Here is a 22,188-nt window from a genome sequence, read left to right as displayed (position 1 = left end):
TCGGTGTGCACCAGCCCTCAGTCAGGATTGGGTCAGACTACAGTGTGACCCTCACTGATAAGAAATTCCATCTATAAAACACTTTCCTGGCAGAAAATGGCTTCTTAGAGCAGGAGAGAGATAAAAAGGGTCAATGGTTCATAGATTTTAGCTCTGCCATACTTAAATTAATGTGTCATTAAGCAAAAACAATAAAACAGTAAAAACTTAAAAAGTAGATTTAAAGGGAACCAGAGAGGAACGAAAAAAAAAAGCTTTTATACATACCTGGGGCTTCTTCCAGCCCCATAAGCCTGGATCGCTCCCACGCCGCCATCCTCCGCTTCCTGGATCGGCGGTACCGGGTCCCGTCACTTCCGGGGGACGCGGCCATTTGTCCGCATCACAGGGGCTCCCTCCATGTCTGTACGCGTGAGGCTGCGCAGTAGGCAACCTCACGCGTACATACATGGAGGGAGCCCCGTGTGATGCGGACAATTGGCCACGTCTGCCGGCCGACTGGCCCCGGTACCGGCGGATCCAGGCAGCAGAGGACGGCGGCGTGGGAGCGATCCGTGCATATGGGGTTGAAGGAAGCCCCATGTATGTATAAAAGCTTTTTTGGGGTCCTCTGGTTCCCTTTAAATATAAAATGAAACTGTGAAATATCTTAAAAAGTCATTTTTAGGAGAAGGATAGATAAAATTGTTTATTTCATTAGTTTATTTTCGCCTCAGGTGTCCTTTAAGCAAACTTTATCTTTTATTATCATCTCTTTGACCGTCCCTATCGCTGACTACATTCTGCCATTTTGCCGGTGACATCGTCACTTCTGAACGCATCTGAGAAACAGAGTTATATATCCGATAAAATCATTTTTTTTTCTTTGTACAGATTTCATTTAAATAGGGTGAGGTTGTAAAAAGGAAATTGTTAACCATTACTGCACAGAACCTGCACTATTGTAAGTCTGAATTTCAGTCTGCTGAAAAGCTTGCCCATTAAAAGATTCCCATTATTGATATAATACTTTCCTCAGATGCAATCATTCGATCAGATTTTTACGATCAAACTGTACAGAATACCACGCAGCACGTGAAGCATATCGCTGTGAAGCAAATCTGTGGTCGATCGGAATACGGAATCTTGTAGATTAGAATGTCAGAATTTATGATCGTATCTAAAGAGAGAAAGTTTATGGGAACAATCAATAATTACACCTCGATTACTTACTTATCTTGCAAATTGGATTGATCTTATCGGAAGAAAATACTGTACCATTAATAGGGACCTTGGTCAGGCAAGATGCGCATTAAATGAAACTTAGACTAGCTTTAGACTGTATGTTAGTTTAGACTAGCTTTAGACTGTATGAAAACCCCATCTTGCCTTCTATAACTACATTGAGGCCGGTTTCACACTACAAACTGGCGATGCGGCAGCCACACCGCACCGCCAAAACCAGGCCTTTGGGGAATACCGCGTTACTATGCGGTTGTCAGTCTTCTCTGGTCACCTACTATGAGTCAGGCTGTGTGCCCATATGACTGACCAACAGCCCAGCTCTAACGCCTGCGGAAACGCCTACCTAATACAAACTACAATACCCTGCAGGCAGATGTAGCATACAAACTGGCAGACAGCAATCACCAAACACAGCAATGAGCAATGCAACACAGTAGACTTAATGGTCACCTAAGGCCTGTAAGCTGAGGCATTCCAGATGATGACAAGATAGCAGGCTGTGGCTGAAGTATAATCACTAGACAGATGCGTGGTCAATGACAGGCTAGAATCAGTCCAGGCAGAGTTCATGGAAGTCCGTTTTACAAGCAGAGGTCGGTCCAAGTGGCAGTCAGGGGAATGCGGGTACTAGCTGAGTCGGCAATGGGTAATCCAATAGAGAAGTGTGGTCAGATACAGGCAGAGGTCGGCAACAATAAGGCAGTCTGAAAGAAGCTTAGTCAAGAGACAGACACAAGTCGGTAGCAAGACAGGCTACTTGGTGTGAGCGCAATCTCAGCAACAAGCCCAGCATAGGCTATCACGGGCGATGACAGAGGGCGCTCACCATTCATTTATACTAGAACTAACCACTCAAAAAGCAAAGGAATCCAAAGTAACCAATCAACAGAGAGCATGTCAGCAGAGATGCTGACACGCAATTCACACACGTAGTTAATGTTTACGGCGGCGGAGCGCATACTGAGAGCAGTACTCAGGTCGAGACCCAGAGGCTTGCACCTCAGCGTGGGTCTCGGTGTTCCGCCGCCATGAGCAGCCACCGGATCTTACAGCGGTATTCCTCATCTGGCATTGGTCCAAGCAGGAAGTGACATGCGCTTGCCGTCACTTCCTGCTTCGAGGTATCTGGAAGAGCACGGAAGCATATTGTAAAAATATACGCTTTTGCGCATGTGAGCCGCGACGCTGCGTCGGTCACTTTTTAAAATTCCCTGCATCGCCATAGAGTAACATGACGCAAGTCGACACAGAAGCTGCGCGGTAACATAGTTTTGGGCCTGCGTCGGGGATGCGGCAAAAACATCACTTCCGTTGCGCCATAATGTGACAGTATAGACTTTCATTGCCCAGCGGTGGGGTGCGGTGAAAGGGTGAAAGGGCCCTCATCTGTTTAGATGTAAATCACAGCGACTACTAGGACAGCCTATGGGGAGAAAGAGAGAACACCATCGAGGAAGTCACCTAATCTTCTTCCCTTAAAGTGGATCCGAGATAAACTTTTACTCATTGCATAGTTGTGTTCCTTCCATATAATTTATAGGGCCTTCCTCAAGCCAAATCCTTTTTTGTTTTGTTTTAATACTCTAATTCCCTATAAACTAAAAAAGCCTCACCCACAGCTTCTCCAGAGTGCCTTGGCACAGTAGCAAGGGCTTATGGGAGCTCAGTCTGGGCAGAAGGAGGAGGAGGTTACTAGCCAGAGATTTCAGAGGCAGAGGGGAGGAGGGAGGAGGAGAGGGGACTGAATTTACACACAGGAAAGCTGATAGCATCTTCAGCCCTCAGCCTGTGACAATGTGACAAACAGAACATGGCTGCCCTCATTGTATCACGGGAATAAATAAGCATACACCGTTGAAGCTGTTTGCAGCTAGATTTGCTGTGGAAACTATGTAAACCTTAGATAAGATATATAGAAAAGTTACTTGTTATAGTTAGGTTTTCATCATCCGCTTTAATACGATGCCGTCGATGTTTGGCCATATGTTTTTTGCATAGCTATAAACTATGAGATCATTTTTTTTAAAATGCTTACATAATACACAGTCTTGTCAATACTAGGAGGAAGGCGTCCTGCAAGATGTATAAAATGATTAAAAACAGTTTAAAAGGCAAGAAAAAAATGACCTTTAGACAAAGTTATAAATACAATACAAAAATAATGTATTCAAAACACTGCGGACAATGCGTTTCGTGGGCATCCACCTGCTTCATCAGGTCAATAAAACTGTGCCTCAAGGTAAAAGTGCACTGGCTTCGAGCACCTGTAGGACTTTATTGGCCACATGTTGCATAGTTATAAACTATGTGATGAGATAATTTTTGCCATGCTTTTATGCTGTACAGGGTGGTCTATAGCCCTGTCTGTCCAATATTTAACATTTACAATATATTCCTTTCCTGTCTCCCTCCTCCCAGGTGGATGAACCGGCTGGGCCTCGCTGCTATTGGATACACACCAGACGAAAAGGACATCAGGCCCAATGAAGGTAAATCCGTGCTGCTTATCTGTCTGTTCTTATTTCCTGTAAGGCTGGGGTATATACAATTTGCATAGCATGTAGTGACATGTTACAGCCTGCAGGTGTCACCGTTGCTGACTAGGATGAACTTTTATTAAAGCGGAATATAACCCAGCATTTCATCATGCTCTAAAACATTATTTACAGCATTATATGCAACCAGCATTTTTTTTTTTACTAGACCAGGATTGGAAGGGTTACACAGAGAGCTTGAAAGTTCAGTGCAGTGAAATGTGGATGCATCAGAAGCTGTAGATAATGTTATCTTGTGTTTACTTAAATGTATCAAGTGAGGAATGTGACACATTCTCTGACTATGGAGAAGCTGCTCAACACAGACAGAGAGTCAAAGCATGTCTGGCTTCACGATATAATGAATAAAACCAGTTATTAATAAAATGCAAAGTCAGTTCACAAAGCAAAAAAAACTGTACTTTTGGGAACCTATAACTTCTAAATGAATAATAATACTTATGCACAATTGCAAATATACTAACCGTATGGTATATAAAAAGTAGGAAAAAATGTTTTTATTGAATATTATGTCAGGGTTTTAAACCGCTTTAATCTGGCCAAAATCTTGGCCAACAGAAATGAAAAATATGAGGCAATAGTCACAAGGAGAAGTCACATCCAGATGAAACTGCACGATACATCAAAATGATAATTATTTTCAATTTTTTCATTACTTGTTTTTGGAGTAAACTAGAAATACCCAAACTGGTAGACAGAGGCATAAATGCCTACGTACCAAGATGAATGGGAGCCCCCAAATACCAAGGAGCGCTAGAACGCATACATGACAGTGGGTGGGAAAACCATGAGTGTGGGTGATAAAGTCCAATGTCAATGTGAGGATGAGCAAACTTAACCCTCAGAAACGCACAAACTCTGATGTTAGTGGAAACACATAGATTTCGAGGTGGAAACGCTAGGATGGGTGGGAACTCTCAAACTCCAAGGTTTATGCAGGAACTCCTCAAGACGGGAAGATCTATACTCCAAAGTGTAGGCATGGATGGAAACATCAGACAGTGCCGTCTGCTCACTTCTGATGTCCTGCAGATTGCATAACTGCTGAAAATGTGACGAGCAATGCACAAGTGGAGAAGGGGCATAAGGGTGGCCATACATTATTCGATTTTGCAGGCCGATTGACCTTTTGATCAACTGAAGGAAAATCGGTACAGAAACATAGCCATCTGATTGATCTTTTGACAGATTTCTGGCCAAAATGAGTCAGGAATGAGGGAAAATCGCAAGGACTAGATCAGGTATGTGGCCGTACCCCCGACCTATGTACTCCCAAGTTTACACGTGTCCTCCCTGAGCCCATGTGCAGCGTTGAAGACTCACCTGTCACGCCAACCCAAATCCTGGCCTCTTCCGGTGTCACCGTGAGCACCTGTACCATGTGACAGTGGCGCATGCGGCGTTGTCAGGTGACGTGGTACAGGTGCGCTTGCGTTTATGCTGGACACGGAAGGAGGCCGCAATTTGCACCAACGGACACATAGACACTTGAGGGGAGGTAGCAGGACAATTTTCAGAAATCAGTATGTAGTGTGTGGGCAGGTAATGGATCCCTTCTTGATCAGATTCGATCGGAGAGGGGATCTATTTAATGGTCAATCTGGTGGCAAATCGACTAATGTATGGACACCATAAAAGGTCATTGCAGATCACTGCATAATTAAAACCGTTGCTGATTAAAAGAATAAAGTAAACTTTGATTTATTAATCACGACTTCTGCTGTTTTGTACATTAGCATTATTTGTTGTCCATCCCTAATAGTAAATACTGTGTACAGTCTGTTCTTTTGGTGCCCCTTAAAGGGAATGTCCGAGGAAATGAAAAAAAAAATCAACTTACCTGGGGCTTCCTCCAGCCCCTTCCAGCCGTCCTGTGCCCTCCCCACAGCTCCAGTTGCTCCCGGTCTCCTCCGGTGCAGATGCCGAGCTTGCCAGGTCGTCATCTACTGCGCATGCTCGAGAGCTACTCAGTGTTGCGCCGATGTAATTTGGAGTGTTCTGCGCAGGCACAGAACTACTGCGCCTGCACAGTACACTCCAGATGATGTCAGCGTGACCGCGAGCGGCTCTCGAGCAGACACAGTGGATGCCGACCTGGTGAGGTCGGCATCTACACCAGGGGGGACCCCCCTCCCCCCCCCCCCCCCCCCCCCTGGTCACCGACTGGAGGCAGAGCTACGACGAGGGCACAGGACAGCTGCCAGGGGGCTGGTGGTAGCCCCAGGTAAGTTAAGTTTTTTTTTTTTTTTACATTTCCTCGGATGTTTCCTTTGATGCTGGGTACACGCGATGCAAATCCCTGCCCGATCGATGGGTCAATCGATTATTTACGACAGGTCTGATCGGCTCCCGATTGATAATGCAATAGATTTTCTATTGCTAAGTGTGCAAAATTGATTGCTTTATCGATCAGGAGCCGATCGAACAGGTCGGAAATAATCGACCCATTAATCGGCCGGTAAATTGCATCATGTGTACCCAGCGTTAGGCCAGAAACCCACTAGGAGCGATTTTCTGAGCGCTTTGCGATTTGATAACTCTTGCTAATGTAATGCGATGGGTGAGATCCCACTCAAGTGATGTTAGTTTAAAAATCCCCCATAGCATTACATTAGCAAGAGCTTTTTCAAATCACTAGCGCTTAGAAATCGCTCCTAGTGGTTTCTGGCCTTAGACTCATACACACATGCAGCTTTTACGCCCAACTATTGTTCCAACTTGTCTGTTGGACAAAAGGCTGGGCGCGTGTACAGGCGGTAAACGACTAGACGACTAACTGATAACGTGCAGTTTGCCCGATCCAACCGGTGGATCTACTGACCAACTATCGTGCAAGTTAGCCAAGTGTGTACAAGTTGTTTGAATTACTTGTTGTTTTTTTTTAATGCGGGCAATGGTATGAGTGCAGTATTTAAATGAGTTGGTTGTTTAGTTGGTCAGTGCATGTATACTGAATGGTCGCTCAAACAAGTTGGGCGGTTGGTCGTGCATTAAGTTGCACGTGTGTATGTACCTTTAGAATCGGGAGTTATCTGTGTACACAAAGCATGCATTGTGGAGGAAACTTGTTCATTCTTAGCTGAGTACTTGCAAATACCTTCTGTTGCAGGAAGGCAAAACTGTACTTTATACATAATATCACGACAGTCCGTCCCTTTCAGCAGCTATACAGCCTTTGAGACTTGCTTTTTCTTTAGCAGATTACTGGAGTGAGAGTGATCAGGACGATATAGACGGCTCCATGACTCTGAAGCAGGAACCAGCGACTACAGTCAGCGACACCTACCACCGGAACTCCTCCGTGAGTCGCTCTGCAGTGCTGTATAACTTACAGCACAGTCACCTTCTATAGAAAGAACAGCCTTTCATATAGATTTCTATTATAGAAAAAACACAAGTTCCAAATGTAAGGACAGTGTGGGGGAATCGGCCTTCTGTTTATCATATGAAATGAACATTTATGTGTAGAAGGAGTCTGAAAAAAAATCTATTAAAAAAAAAAAAAAAAGATTCAAACGCCTGGTACACACATTAGCCATTTCGACCACCTCCATGTAATGAGAGTTTACCTTCACAAGCTGTTCCTAGTATTAAAAATATGCTGTCCCTCAAACCTCGTGGAGATGGTAAAACTGGTCAATGATTGGCCAAGAAAAATTGGATGTTTGTACCTCTCAGGTAAAAAAAAATAATAATCTGTGACATAAGAAATTTAGGGGTTCATTCGCTAAAGCGTGGTAAGCAGAATTACATGCAAAAACAAATCTTACGGCGCTATGAGTAGGGCCGAATGCAATACATTACACGCAATTACTCGACTCATCATGCATATAATCTTATCCTACAATTGTACAGAGGCGCCAGAAGGATACAAATTGGCTAAAACGTTTAAGGGGGGGGGGGCGGTTGGCAGTTTGGGGGTACTCCCCTCGGGAGGGGGACGCCTCAGGGTCTCAATGAGGCTTCCTACTCCCCTCCTAGCTATCCAGTGCTGGCTCCCCCGAAGTGTCCCGGAATCCTCCCCCGACAAGCCTGATAAGCGCTGATTTATTTACCTTCCCTGGTTCCAGCGGGGGCGCTGTTGCAGCTCTCGGCACGGAGATAGGCGGAAATAGTCGATCTCAGTTGGGTCTGCTCTACTACGCAGGTGCAGGAGACTTGCGCCTGCGCAGTAAAGCGGACCGACAGCGATCGGCTATTTCCGCCTATCTCATGAGCAGAGAGCCAATACTGCGCCTGTGCTAGAGACGGGAAGGTAAATATTTACATCCCCGCTATTCGGAGGGGTACAGCGAGACCGCTGTGGGACACGGGAGGACCGATCGAGGCTTCCCCCACCCGAGGTGAGTACCCCCCAGGGGAACTTTTTGACGTTACAGGTTTTCTTTAAAATGAAGGAGGAAGTGGTGGACTTACCCCCTCGAAGTAGACACAAGATGCCGTTGATTTATTCAACAAAAAATAGTTTATTTACATACTCCAGACAAGTGCAATGCATTTTGTGGGTATATCCCACTTCCTCAGGCTATAAAAGGAGCACATGACTCATGCAGATCTCTTACAAACCTTAGCGCCTCTGTATATATGATTTTATGCACATTATTTTGCTTACTGCGGTTTAGTGAATCTACCCCTTAGTGAGCACCAAGCAGAGTGTTTCATGCGCAACCCCACTTCATCAGATATAGAGCTAATTGGCCATATGTAGAATGCAACACTTGCATGCTCTACATGTGACCAATTGGCACTATACCAGGGAGTAGTGATGGACGAAAATTGTAAACGATTGTTCACAATCATTGTAACGAACGTTTGTTTGCCGTGGATGGCATTAATGTCAGTTGGTCTGCTGCAAATGTACATTGATGAAAATGACCACCAATGTTCGTTGGTGATGCATGTCTGGAACAGTTGCTGGTGCTGGATCGCTAAGGCAAGAGTAATCCAAACAATAAAAAGAAGGAGTCCGCATGCAGGCTTCAATCAAGAACAGTGTCCTTTTATTGTCCCATCACACACATACAGACATGTGACCGTACACCGACGATCGTTTCGGGGCCTATCCGCTCCCCTTTGTCAAGGTTAGGACAGATAACACACAAAACATGTTATCTGCCCTTGTCTTGACAAAGGGGACTGGATTGGCATTGAAATGATGGTCGGCGTACGGTCAGATTTCTGTACATGTGTGATGGAACAAATTGTTTGGATTACTCTTGCCTGAGGCCGGGTGCACGCATAGCAGAAATGCTAGCGTTGCGTAAAACGCTGCGTTTTTGCCGCTAATGGACGTCTATGCGCCGCAGGAGAAAACACATATAAAAAATGCGTTTTCAAACCTGCGTTTTTACTGGTTTTGTTGCATAATATTCATAGAACGCATATAATGAAAGTCAATTGGAATGCAATGGTATGCGTTTTGCATGCGTTTTTATGTGCATTTCCCCCCCCCCCCCCAAAATAATTTTTTGATGCTGTATTTCGCTTACTGTTGTCTTCCTAGTGATTTGCATAAATGAAAATATAAAAAGGCATGAAAAATGCATACAAATGCATATGCGTTTTGTATATGCGAACTGCAAAAGCATTAACACGCACACAGAACCCACGAAAAACACATCGCAAACGCACCAAAAACACAGTTAAAAACACACAAAAAATGCACACAACATTAACATAAAACATGACGTAAAACGAAGCCTTTCACGCTATGTCATATGTGAACCCCGCTGGGAACACACGATACGTTTTTTGCGGTCGATTCTCCGCGCAATCGATTCTCTTCTGCTTGTTTTTCTTATCTTTTTTCCATTCACTTTTATGAGAAATCGAGCGGGAAACAATCCAGCGGAGAATCGGACAGGACAGAATTTATCTATCAGAACGATTCTTCAGCAAAAACGAAATGTGTGTATTCCCAGCATTGGGGGTCCAACACCAGCAACTACTCCAGACAGCTGTGCAATTCTTTTTGCTATTACAGCCTAATGAAAGTCTATGGGGAAGTTCATACTTCCCATGTTGCGGTACGTTGTGTGCGCCGCACCGCAATGCTGCCGCCAGTTTGTTGTGTGAAACCAGCCTAAAGGACAACTCAAGCGAGAGGGATAAAGAGGCTGCCATATTTATATCCTTTTAAGCAATCCCAGTTGCCTGGCTGTCCTGCTGATCCTCTGCCTCTAATACTATTAGCCATAGCCCCTGAACAAGCATGCAGCAGATCAGATGCTTCTGACATTGTCATATCTGACAAGATTATCTCCATGCTTGTTTCTGGTGTGATTCAGATGCTACTGCAGCCAAACAGATCAGCAGGGCTGCCAGGCAACTGGTGTTGCTTAAAAGGAAATAAATGTGGCAGCCTCCGTATACCTCATTCAACCGGTTTTGCTAATGGTTTGTCAGGAGTGTATATTTGTTGCCTAGATACTGATGGATGACTTTTTTTTTTTCCCCTCAGGGCAATTCTTCCAGCCCTTTCCCTGAACAAAAACATGGAGGGCGGCACTTCTCCAGCGAATCCACGTACTCCCACTCCTCTGCGGAGGAGACACGGCAGGACGCCACGGGCAGCTCACACTCTTCGGGGTGTCGGCCCACCTACAGGGAGCGCCGCTCATGGCAAGACCTCATAGAAACTCCTCTGACCAGCTCCGGGCTCCACTTCCTCCAGACGGTGCCACCTGATGCAGAGCACGTGGCGGGTAGGATGGGCATGTCTCCAGAAAGACGGAAGCAGGCCACGTTACCGGTCCAGAGGCGCCACAACCACGAGAGAGACGGACCCTTCCCCCTGGCAGAGTGTCCTAGGGGTCACGCCACCCACGTTCGGACACAGAAACAGCGCAGCCAGAGTTTACCCAGGAACAGGGACAACAGAGGAAAGCCCCGTGGAAAGAGCGACTCCGAATTGGTAGTAGAGGAAAAAACAGAGGAGGAGCCTCAGAAGAGGAGGCACAGCAGTTCCAGCAAGGACGGTAAAACTAAAATATATACAAGAAACCCTACTACTAGAAAAATTAATTCGTAAAAAATACTTGAATACTAGACTTGCCCTGTGGTCACTCTGTGTAACATGCCCGTGTGGTCACTCAGTCTGTGTAACATGGCCCTGTGGTCACTCAGTCTGTTTAACATGGCCCTGTGGTCACTCAGCCTGTGTAACATGGCCCTGTAGTCACTCAGTCTGTGTAACATGACCCTGTGGTCACTCAGTCTGTGTAACATGGCCCTGTGGTCACTCAATCTGTGTAAGATGGCCCTGTGGTCACTCAGTCTGTGTAACATGGCCCTGTGGTCACTCAGTCTGTGTAACATGGCCCTGTGGTCACTCAGTCTGTTTAACATGGCCCTGTGGGCACTCAGTCTGTGTAACATGGCCCTGTGGTCACTCAGTCTGTGTAACATGACCCTGTGGTCACTCAGTCTGTGTAACATGGCCCTGTGGTCACTCAATCTGTGTAAGATGGCCCTGTGGTCACTCAGTCTGTGTAACATGGCCCTGTGGTCACTCAGTCTGTGTAACATGGCCCTGTGGTCACTCAGTCTGTGTAACATGGCTCTGTGGTCACTCAGTCTGTGTAACATGGCCCTGTGGTCACGCAATCTGTGGTCACTCTGTGTAACATGGCCCTGTGATCACTCAGTCTGTGTAACATGGCCCTGTGGTCACGCAGTCTGTGTAACATGGCCCTGTGGTCACTCTGTGTAACATGGCCCTGTGATCACTCAGTCTGTGTAACATGGCCCTGTGGTCACACAGTCTGTATAACATGGCCCTGTGGTCACGCAGTCAGTGTAATGTGGCCCTGTGGTCACTCAGTCTGTGTAACATGGCTCTGTGGTCACACAGTCTGTGTAACATGGCTCTGTGGTCACGCAGTCAGTGTAATGTGGCCCTGTGGTCACTCAGTCTGTGTAACATGGCTCTGTGGTCACTCAGTCTGTGTAACATGGCTCTGTGGTCACTCAGTCTGTGTAACATGGCTCTGTGGTCACTCAGTCTGTGTAACATGGCCCTGTGGTCACCCAGTCTGTGTAACATGGCCCTGTGGTCACTCAGTCTGTGTAACATGGCTCTGTGGTCACTCAGTCTGTGTAACATGGCTCTGTGGTCACTCAGTCTGTGTAACATGGCCCTGTGGTCACACAGTCTGTGTAACATGGCCCTGTGGTCACTCCTTACAAGTTGGCCTCCAGAATATGAGATGAGGTGTACATCAATCCATTAGCAGCTTCAAAGGAATTATCTGGTGTATAAAAAGAGCACTGCTTTTGACATCAGTCTGCAGAACTCTCTACTAGCAGAAAATATAGAAACTGAAAGCAGAAGTCCTCGGTTATAGTCTCACACTGCCCCCTAGTGACAAGTGGCCAGAAATACACATTAGAGCAGTACTAATTAGAAGCAAGAAAGTGTAGCAAATTGAGAAAAAAAAGTGCTACAATTGGTCTGGAGCACTTCCAAGGCTCTAAATAAATTGGCTGCTAAGGGGTTAATTAAGAATTTGAAAAATGGACAAATAAAATGCCTCCTCTATAAATGTCCTATAAACAACTGCAAATACTATATTTGTCATTCCTAAGTGAGTGAATGTTGGGCAGATTGGTAATCATTAAGTAATTAGAATATTGAGGTGAACTCGATACTCCTGAACAGAAAGGTGCTAATGAATTGTAGACGTATTACATCTACAGACTTGCAGTTAATTAGCACCTCACCATTTAGAGGTATTGAGTTAACTTCAATATTTGAATTACGCACTTTAATGATTACCTATTACCCGCCATTCACTCTTCCTAATTAGCGAGACACATTGCAGCACTTTCAGTTGTATACTTTTATTTAAAGCAGACCTGAACTCAGAACTTCCTCTCTGCACTAAAAGATAGCTAACAGCATTATAATATTTAAAGCGGAACTATAATAGTTTTTGCACACAGTGTTTCACTTACCTGGGGCTTCTGCAAGCCCCCAGCAGCCGTCCTGTCCCACGCCGGTCCTACCCAAGCCTCCGTTCTCCCGCCGCCGTGCCGTAGACTTGTAAGTCGACGCCAGCGCAGCCCCGCCAAGCGTATCTTTTCATTGCATTCCCCTCTGCAATAGCAGGGGACACGAAGAAAGGATACGCGTGGCCAGAGCCGCGCAGGCGCAGTGGGCCGGCAGCGAAACCGAAAGTAGCTGGCGGCGGGAGAACGGAGGCTCGTGGCGGACCGGCGCGGGACAGGACGGCTGCTGGGGGCTTGGGGAAGCCCCAGGTAAGTGAAACTATTTACAGTTCCGCTTTAAAGAAAAACATTTCTTTGTTAAAGTTGATACAAATCCTGCAATAAATCTGCAGTGTGTCTACTTCCTGCTTTCATGGAAGCAGGCATGGTTTTGCCATCCTGTGTTTACAAATTAGCTGCTGTGCCGAGGCAGTCAGCTGGCACAGCTGAGAGATCAAATGACACTTGTGATTAGTCACCGATGAGGGGTGCATTTCTCTATGTTTTCCCTGTGGCCTGTGCAAGAGTTAAGCTCCACTTTAACCTCCTTAGCGGTATGCCCGACACTGTGTCGGGCATGCCGCTGCAGAGGTTTTGCTGCGCATTGGGGATTGCCGGAATGAATTTATTTATTTAAGTGTCTCATTTAGATACTAGTTAGCACTAGGCTAGCTAGTATTGTCTGCCGGCACCTCCCGATTGCCCACAATACCCCCCCCCCCCCAATTGCCTGCTATATACATTACCACGCCGGAATCCCGCGATAGGCACAGCCTCCCTGCTCAGCTCCGGTCCTTACTATGAGGAGGATCGGGACTGCGCATGACGTCAACACGTCATGTACGATCCTCCCCATAGTGAGGACCGGAGCTGAGCGGGGAGACTGCGCGTATCGCGGGATTCCAGCATGGTATTGTATATAGCGGGCAATTGGGGGAGGGGGTGGTTGTGGGCAATCGGGGGGTGCCAGTAAACAATACTAGCTAGCCTGGGGGGTGGGGGAGGGGGGGCACGGACAATGCAAAACCTCCTGAGCATCGTAACACTCAGGAGGTTAAGAAACACCATTTCATCTGTGATTAGTATTTTCCATCTAGTTATAAATCCATTCATGATTTTGTTTTATAGAGGCTAATGCATGAACCAGCGGTAATATTGGTTTGTGGAGACAGCCCATAGCAATATCACCGCTGCTACCAGCAGTCTACCACCAGATGTGCTATTAGAGTTACTCGCGGTACTTGAGTCTCGTGAGTGTTGCTATGGTAACGTGCATTACTAACGCATGTTACCGTAGCATCGCTTGTGGTATGCGGGTAACTAATAGCACATCTCGCGGTACACTGCTGGGGTAGTATCGGTTATATTTGCGTGGTAGTAGGTAGTATCGTCAATATCGCCACGCACGGCTCAATACTCACCTGAAGAAGGATTGGGGAACCTCACAGCGACGCCCTCCGACAAATAAGGTTCCCCGATCCATCTTCCTACCCGCGAGAACATGCGACGACACACGACGAGTGCGAATGGTAAGTCTAGCGATCGTGGTACTTTATGAGGGAATTGTCAGGGATCTTAGTGTACCAGAGATCTGAAAATAGCAAAAATCGATACTTACCCGGGGCTTCCTCCAGCCCCTTAAACACGTCTGGGTCCCTCGCTGTCCTCCCGCGGCCTGCCGTTCAGGCGCAATCAGCCCCGGTAACTGGCTCAGTCGGGTCAAGTCTGGGTCTTCTGCCCATGCATGGACCTCTTGCAAATGCGCACTAGACCCAGCCTGACGCGACTGAGCCAGTTACCGGGGCTGATTGCTGCTGAATGGCAGACCGCGGGAGGATGGCAAGGGACTGTTTATGTGGCTGGAGGAAGCCCCGGGTAAGTACCGATTTTTGCTATTTTTAGATCTCTGGTACATTTTAAAGATCCAATCTGATGAGATGGTTGTTATCGTTACACGTTCCTGAGAGTCGTTCCTGTAATTGCACGCCTGTATCGATGTTGCGAGTTCATGGGAACGATTGCTCAAAAATAGCGGTTCGTCAGAAATATCGCCCTGAAAATCGCATGATGGGTACAGGCTAATAGTGAAATATGGCAGTATGTAGCCCTCCCCACCCTCCAGGTATTTTGTGTTTGAACCAATTTATTGTGATACAAATACGAGTTGAATGCCAAAAATAAATTGTTTTACAATGTATGTATGTGAAATGGAATACCATACCTACCTGAGATGGAGCAAACTGACAATGTTTATGATGACTTTATAGAGCAATTAATCTGAGGTTTCTTTGCATTGACAATCCCTTAGGCTGCTTACACACCAAGACGTTATAGGCGCACGTTAGTACGCCTGTAACGCTCCCCCAACGCACAGCAATGTAACACAAGTGGGCTGTTCACACAGCCCACGTTGCGTTACATGTAACCAGCCCCGTTTCTTGCCCCGTGCGGAGCGTGCCGCCGCCCAGGGCGCTGTTGGGAGGGGGGCGCTATAATGGAGGGGGGAGCCGGAGCCGCGGGGAGGGCAGCCCGACCTCTCCCTCCCTCTCCTCTCCCGGGCGCCCTCCGTGCTCCCCCCTCAGATGCAGAGTTCGTGAGCAGCAGGGAAGCGCTGTTTAGAACTCACCGGCTGCCTGGCTCCAAGTGCTGCTCTCTCGCCGCTGGTCTCCTCTCTCTCTCTGTATACGTACTGATACACGCTGCTTCCTGTAGCCGGAAGCAGCGTGTATCAGTATGTATACAGAGAGAGGAGACCAGCGGCGAGAGAGCAGCGCTTGGAGCCAGGCAGCCGGTGAGTTGTAAACAGCGCTTCCCTGCTGCTCACGGACTCTGCATCTGAGGGGGGAGCACGGAGGGCGCCCGGGAGAGGAGAGGGAGGGAGAGGTCGGGCTGCCCTCCCTGCGGCTCCCCCCTCCATTATTGGGGGCATCTACCTATCTAACCTATTCTGGGGGCACCTACCTAATCTAACCTACGCTGGGGGGCAGCTGCTAATCTAACCTACGCTGGGGGGCACCTACCTATCTAACCTACACTGGGGGGCACCTACCTAATCTAACCTACACTGGGGGGCAGCTACCTATCTAACCTATACTGGGGGCAGCTACCTAATCTAACCTACGCTGGGGGGCAGCTACCTATCTAACCTATACTGGGGGCAGCTACCTAATCTAACCTACGCTGGGGGGCAGCTACCTATCTAACCTACACTGGGGGGCACCTACCTAATCTAACCTACGCTGGGGGGCAGCTACCTATCTAACCTACACTGGGGGGCAGCTACCTATCTAACCTACACTGGGGGGCAGCTACCTAATATAACCAACACTGGGGGGGGGCAGCTACCTATCTAACCTACACTGGGGGGCAGCTACCTAATCTAACCTTTACTGGGGGGCAGCTACCTATCTAACCTATACTGGGGGGCACCTACCTAACCTATACTGGGGGGCACCTACCTAACCTATACTGGGGGGGGCAGCTACCTTATCTAACCTATACTGGGGGGCAGCTACCTAATCTAACCTATTCTGGGGGGCACCTGTCTAATCTAGCCTATACTAGGGGGCACCTACCTAATCTAACCTATACTGAGAGGCACCTACCTATCTAACCTAGGGGGGGGGGGGGCGCAATTTTTACACCCTCGCCCTGGGTGCATTTTAGCCTAGAAACTGCACAGTGCAGCATGCTACGGCGTTGGAGCGGCTATAGCCGCGTTAGACTGTTTGCACATGCGCAGTGGGGGGCGGAGAGGAGGCGGGGAGAGCCAGCTACAGTACAGTAGCACATGGCTACTTAATATTCACTGCACTGGCGAGCGCTGATTGGCCGGTGGGACCACGTGATGCGGAGTGTCTCGCTCCGCATCACGTGGTCCCGCTGGCCAATCAGCGCCACTCTGGGAGACATTATAGGAATCGAGCCGCCTAACGCGGCTCACTCTACCGTCGGCTCTTGCAGCACCATACGTTGTGTTAGGTGCACGTTATGCGACCTTAACGTAGCACCTAACGCAACGTCTTGGTGTGCAAGTAGCCTTAAAAAAAAAAAAGTATTTTTATTGGCAATCAACAAAACCCATGTTTGTGTTATATACTCAACATGCCCCAACTTGCAGGTGGGAAACAGGCATACCAAGCCCAGAGGACGCAGTATCCCCGCCAAGCAGATCAGACCCCCTTGGTGACAAGTTTGTCCACCCCAGAAATTCAAATTGCAGTGTTGTCAACAGGGCCTTATTTAAACCAAGACCTATTTGGTCATGGCCTAGGGCACCTTAGGATCAAGGGCGGGTGGGCAGCAAGCTACTAGGAAAGGGGGAGGGAGGGTCACCTGGCTACCTATACTAAAGGAAGGGGAGGGGGATAATCAGGCTTTCTAAACTGGAGTAGTGGCGGAGGGGTTATCTGGCTACTTATACTGGAAGTGGAGGGGGGGGGGCAGGTCATCTGGCTGCCTATACTACAGAGAAGGGTCAATGGGCCTACCTATACTGGAGGGAGGGGAAGGGGGGGGGGCATCTGGCTACATATACTAAAGGGGGGCAGCTGCTGACAGTGGCCTTTGATGGTGAAGAGAGAAGTTGAGAACAAATCAGGCCCTGGTTGTCAAGGATTGTAGTGCATCAGGTTTAATTTCACGCTTCATATGCCGAGCTAAAGTATAGGTGAAATGTATAGACCCGCCTCCCTCTGCTGAACGGACAGTAACACGCTTCTTGTGCTGCAGACAGCAGGAACGAGCATCGGGCCAGCGCAGATGGCCTGGAGGAGCTCTACAAGAGTCTGGAACAAGCCAGCCTATCGGCCTTCGGGGAGCAGCGGCCCTCCACCAAGCAGGAGTTCAAGAGGTCCTTCATTAAAAGATGCAACGACCCCGTCATCAACGACAAGCTGCACCGAATCCGAGCACTGAAAAGCACTTTAAAAGTGAGTAAATATTCTGTCCCGTCTCCCCTCTGTTCTGTGGATCCTCTCATTTATAGCCACGTTTATACCTTGTGTAGCCTCCGCTGCCTCTTCCTCTGTTCCTCATTTATCACCTTCCCTCAGTTCTTCTCCACCACCTGTAATTCATGTGTCTCTCCTCGCGCTTTTATGTGGCTGTTTCTATAGAGTTTTCTGTCTGTCTGCTTTCATAGCGTTTGATGTTTTCATTTTTGTGGATTCTTCTCTTCTCGCTGAGGATTATGTCACCATTTCTATAGCTTTTCCCATAACGTCTGTTTTATCCTCCTGTCTAACCCTTCTCTATTTCTCTTTGGCCTCCTCTGTTGGTTTTATAGCTTCTTTTGTACCTTCTGTATATCATCTGTCCGTTTTTATATCCATTGCACAAGTGTATTCTTCCACGTCTGTATCTTCTTCATCTACCCGTTCTATATCTTGCTCTTTATCTTTTCCTGTCTCTTCTGTGAAATCTTTTTTTCTCTTCCCTGCCTTCTGAATCTTCTTCTGTCTCTTTTGTAGCATTCTTTACTTCTTCTGTTGCTTTTATTGTTCCTGTTGTGTCTTTTTGTTTGTTTGCTGTGTCTTCTTTATTCTCTTCTCTAGCTTTTATAGCATCTTTTACTTCTTCTGTTGCTTTTATTGTCTCAGTTGTGTATTTTTGTTTGTTTGCTCTTTTGTCTATTGCATTTTCTTTATTAATTTCTTCTCTAGCTCTTATAGCACCTTGTACTTCTTCTGTTCTTTCTATTGTCTCTGTTGTGTCTTTTTGTTTGTTTGCTCTTTTGTCTATTGCATCTTCTTTATTATTCTCTTCTTTAGCTTTTTCTGATGATTATTTTACCCTCATGCATCATGGGAATCACACATTTGAAGATTTTCCTTTTTCTTTTTACTGTAAATGTTGTACTTGGAGATGTCAAGGTGTGCTTAGGGGTCCGTGCTGGCCAGTTACTAAGTGACTGTATTATTTTTCAGGAGTATAAAAAACTTGTACTTGAAATCTCTTAATTTAAAATAAACCTAATGCTAGGTACACACCATACAATTTTCTGTTAGAGTCTTCTGTTAGATTTACCTACAACATGGAAGAAGGCTATCTGGCAGGTAAATCTAAGATAAAATCTAACAGAAAATTGTATGGTGTGTACCTAGCATAAGGTCAGAGACCTGGAGGCTGCCAGATGTATTTCCTTTTAAACAATACCAGTTGCCTGGCATCCTGCTAATCTTTCTGGCATCCGAAGTGTCTGAATCACACACCTGAAACAAGCATGCAGCTAATCTTGTCATATTTTTGTCAGGTCTATAGCCAGAAGTATTAGAGGCAGAGGATCAGCAGGACAGCCAGGCAATATGCATTGTGTAAAAGGAAATAAATATGTCAGCCTCAAGTTAGGACCTTTAAATATGGTATTAGGGAGGTGCTAAAGGGGGTGTGGCCAGCAAAATGGCAAAGACAATTAACCCTTTGCACAATCACATGCACATGGTCATACAAATGCATTCACAGAAATCAATCATCCAGAAACCACTGCTAGCCCCACAGCTAAGTTAAAAGCCGGGGTCTTAGTTACAAATAAATGCATTTTCTTGCGTAGTCACCTACACTGCGCAGAAGTACCCAGGTATTTGTAGGTGTACATAGCCCAGCCACACAACTAGCATAATAGAACAGCCTGGATGAAGCTCCTCCCTTTTTGTGCTTATTGGATTGCGTGGAGGAGCAGCACAGTGATGAGTCATCATCCTGCCCTCTTCTCTTGTAATTACACTAATAGTGGCGACATATGGTACAACTTTCTGTATTTTGTTTCAGTTTGAGATTTACGATTGATTTCTCCAGTTGATTGTAACTTTGAAAAACCTGACCAATGTATCACACGGGTGTGTTCAATTGTTCCTCAAATTGCGATAAAAACTATTGAAAAATTTAAAAAAAAAAATTAAAATTTATCCTACATCATTTAAGTTTCCAATTTTCTAAAAGATTAATCACAAATTTCTAATTTCTACCACTGCCAAAAAATATTGTAGAAAAAAAACAGGAAATTTGATTACATTTCTTGACCAAACAGAAATAAAATATTCAATCTTTCTATACAACTGTTCATTTTTATCAGGTAATTGAATGTTTTATTGTATATCGTTGTATCATCGTGTTTGGTCACCTTTAGATTGACAGCATTATGCTGCAGAGCTTCCCCCATCCAGAGCCGGGACAAGGTCCTCCAGCACCCAAGGCTGAGACACCAAAGTGCGCCCCTCCATCCCTCCCACCCCAGCCGTCACACACTGATTGCTATTAGACTAAGAGGCATCCCAGGGACCCCAACACCTTAATCTCTGGCTGGCTTTCAGTCACTGCCATGTACCGGTATCTCCTTTTCTAAATTTCTCTCTGCTTCAAACACAATAGGGGAATGATAGCTGAGTGAGTTGTGTGCCCCTCCTATACTGCGCCCTGAGGCTGGAGCCTCTCTTGCCTCGGCCCGGCCCTGCCCCCATCCCCCGTACTTGCACTTATTAAATGCCCATTTAATAATTCTTTAACAGATAACGGCGATTACATTGCGAATAAAGATAATCTTTAAAGAAAAAATGTCATGAAAATAATGTAATTAATGCAGTTGATTATTTATTTACAATATTCATTTAAAATTATTTAGTCAGTAATTACATTCTAAAATTTATCACAGGTGATGGGATCTTTAGTCCTGTCAAGTGCAGCCCTGCGGAATGTTTGTTTTGCAGAATTCTGAAGCCAGTGTGCCCAGTCTCCCAGAATGCTCTGGGAAGAGAATTCTGCAAAGCTAAACAGCCTAGGCTAAGCATCACTGGGTGGGCAGAGCTACATACAAATACACAGCAATATGTAGATCTAGGAAATGTTTCTGATGCTGAAACCAGGAAAATTACCATGAAATTTGGTATCTTAAATATTTAACTGCATTCTACTATATGTCACTACAGGGCCTCTTTAATCTTACTAAGTTATAGCAGCATTAAAAAGACTTGTATCTGTCAAGTCTCAAATAAATGTCCACCTTTCTGTCCTAGGCAAAAGAAGGGGACCTGTCCGTCATAAACTGTCTGCTCGAGGACCAGGCTCTGACCTCCAGAAAGTTTAGAGACTGGAAACAAAAGAACTTTGAGTTTTTCATGGATATTTGTGAGTACAGCGGAACCCTCAAACCTCAGAACGGCGCCACGGAACTGGCAGCGCCGGCCCCCCAGCTCACGCACACGCACTCCTTCATCGAAACGCACGTCTGACGGGGCGCGCCAACAAGACATTGGCCCGGAGGCCGCCTTGGAAAACACTGTAATATTTTGTACATAATGTAAGAAAACGGATGTAAATAGATTGGATACCAGATTAGCGCCACAGGATGCCTAAGACATTGCATGAGCAAGCCAGTATTATTTCTTAAACTAGTTTTATTTTTGCGGTATGTACCAAGGTCTGCATCACTCTGACCTCCACCCATACGAGGGCGCCACCTGTAGATGTTGGATAAAAGATGTGCTGCGAGGAAGGAAGGGGCGGGGCAGCTTCCTGTTCTTCTACATTTAACGGTTTTATTGTATTTTGGATGGTTTATTGCAAAGTTCTGCCTCCTTCCGCTAGCAAACCACACTTCCTCTCCAGTACGCCAAATCCTCTCGTATGGAGACGGCCAGTGGCGATAATTCTAGCTTTGAATGGGGCCATTTGGCATTAAAAGGACGTGCATTTGATTGGCTTATTTCCAATGCATACGATTTGAATGAACTTTACGTTGAAGCTAGAATTACTACCATCTTTTTCGTCATCTCTCTACTTAAAGCGGAATATAACCCTGCATTTCAACTTTGCTCTAAAATATTATTTACAGCATATTATATGCAAAAAGCATTTTTTTTTATTGCTAGACCAGCATTGGAAGGGTTAAACACAGAGGTTTAAAGTTCCGTGGAGAGATATGCAGAAGTTCAGATTGTTACATTCTATTTAGTTGAATGTATCTATTGATAAATGTTACACACTCTTTGGCTGTCCTCCAAGCTCCTTCTCAGTCAGAGAGATGAGTCACATTCAACACTTAGATACATTTATGTAAACAAAATGTATCTATTTCAGCTTCGGATGCTTCTGCAGAAACCTCCAGGAACTTTAATGCCCTGTGTAACCCTTCCAATGCTGGTCTAGTAAAAAAAAAAATGCTGGTTGCATATAATATACTGTAAATAATGTTTTAGAGCAAAGTTGAAATGCAGGGTTATATTCCGCTTTAAGACAATGGGGGTTAGTTTGTGGAGGAATTTAATTGGGACCTGATAACATTTTGGGAATCTGAACCATCATTTTTAGTTTTGTGGTGAGAACGTGGCGGGGATTCCACATGCGATCTTCCGCCTTTTTCCACTTCTGCATTTTGTGAATTTTTTGGATTATCTCCTTTAATTTATTTCCTCTGTGATTTCACGTT

The 22,188-nt window shown here is 46.0% G+C and overlaps 1 protein-coding gene across 5 annotated transcripts in view; it reads left to right on the top strand.

The window, feature by feature from the left end:
• Positions 1-21,098, top strand: part of LOC137528643 (connector enhancer of kinase suppressor of ras 2-like) — a 563,792-nt gene extending 542,694 nt beyond the window's left edge. For 3 of the 5 annotated variants that reach the window (XM_068250054.1, XM_068250051.1, XM_068250053.1), the window contains exons 20-24: positions 3,643-3,713; positions 6,977-7,080; positions 10,240-10,756; positions 17,499-17,698; positions 20,777-21,098. In XM_068250054.1, coding sequence (XP_068106155.1) covers positions 3,643-3,713; positions 6,977-7,080; positions 10,240-10,756; positions 17,499-17,698; positions 20,777-20,992 — 1,108 coding nt within the window. In that variant the 3' untranslated portion in view covers positions 20,993-21,098. The remainder of the gene's footprint in view (positions 1-3,642; positions 3,714-6,976; positions 7,081-10,239; positions 10,757-17,498; positions 17,699-20,776) is intronic. The other 2 variants (XM_068250052.1, XM_068250055.1) reach the window with 2 other exon arrangements.
• Positions 21,099-22,188: the final 1,090 nt, after the last annotated feature.

The sequence above is a fragment of the Hyperolius riggenbachi genome, chromosome 8, assembly GCF_040937935.1.
Source record: "Hyperolius riggenbachi isolate aHypRig1 chromosome 8, aHypRig1.pri, whole genome shotgun sequence".
In the NCBI taxonomy this organism is placed as follows: domain Eukaryota; kingdom Metazoa; phylum Chordata; class Amphibia; order Anura; family Hyperoliidae; genus Hyperolius; species Hyperolius riggenbachi.
The sequence above is the reverse complement of the archived record's forward strand: the minus strand, read 5'-3'. Positions and strand labels throughout refer to the sequence as shown.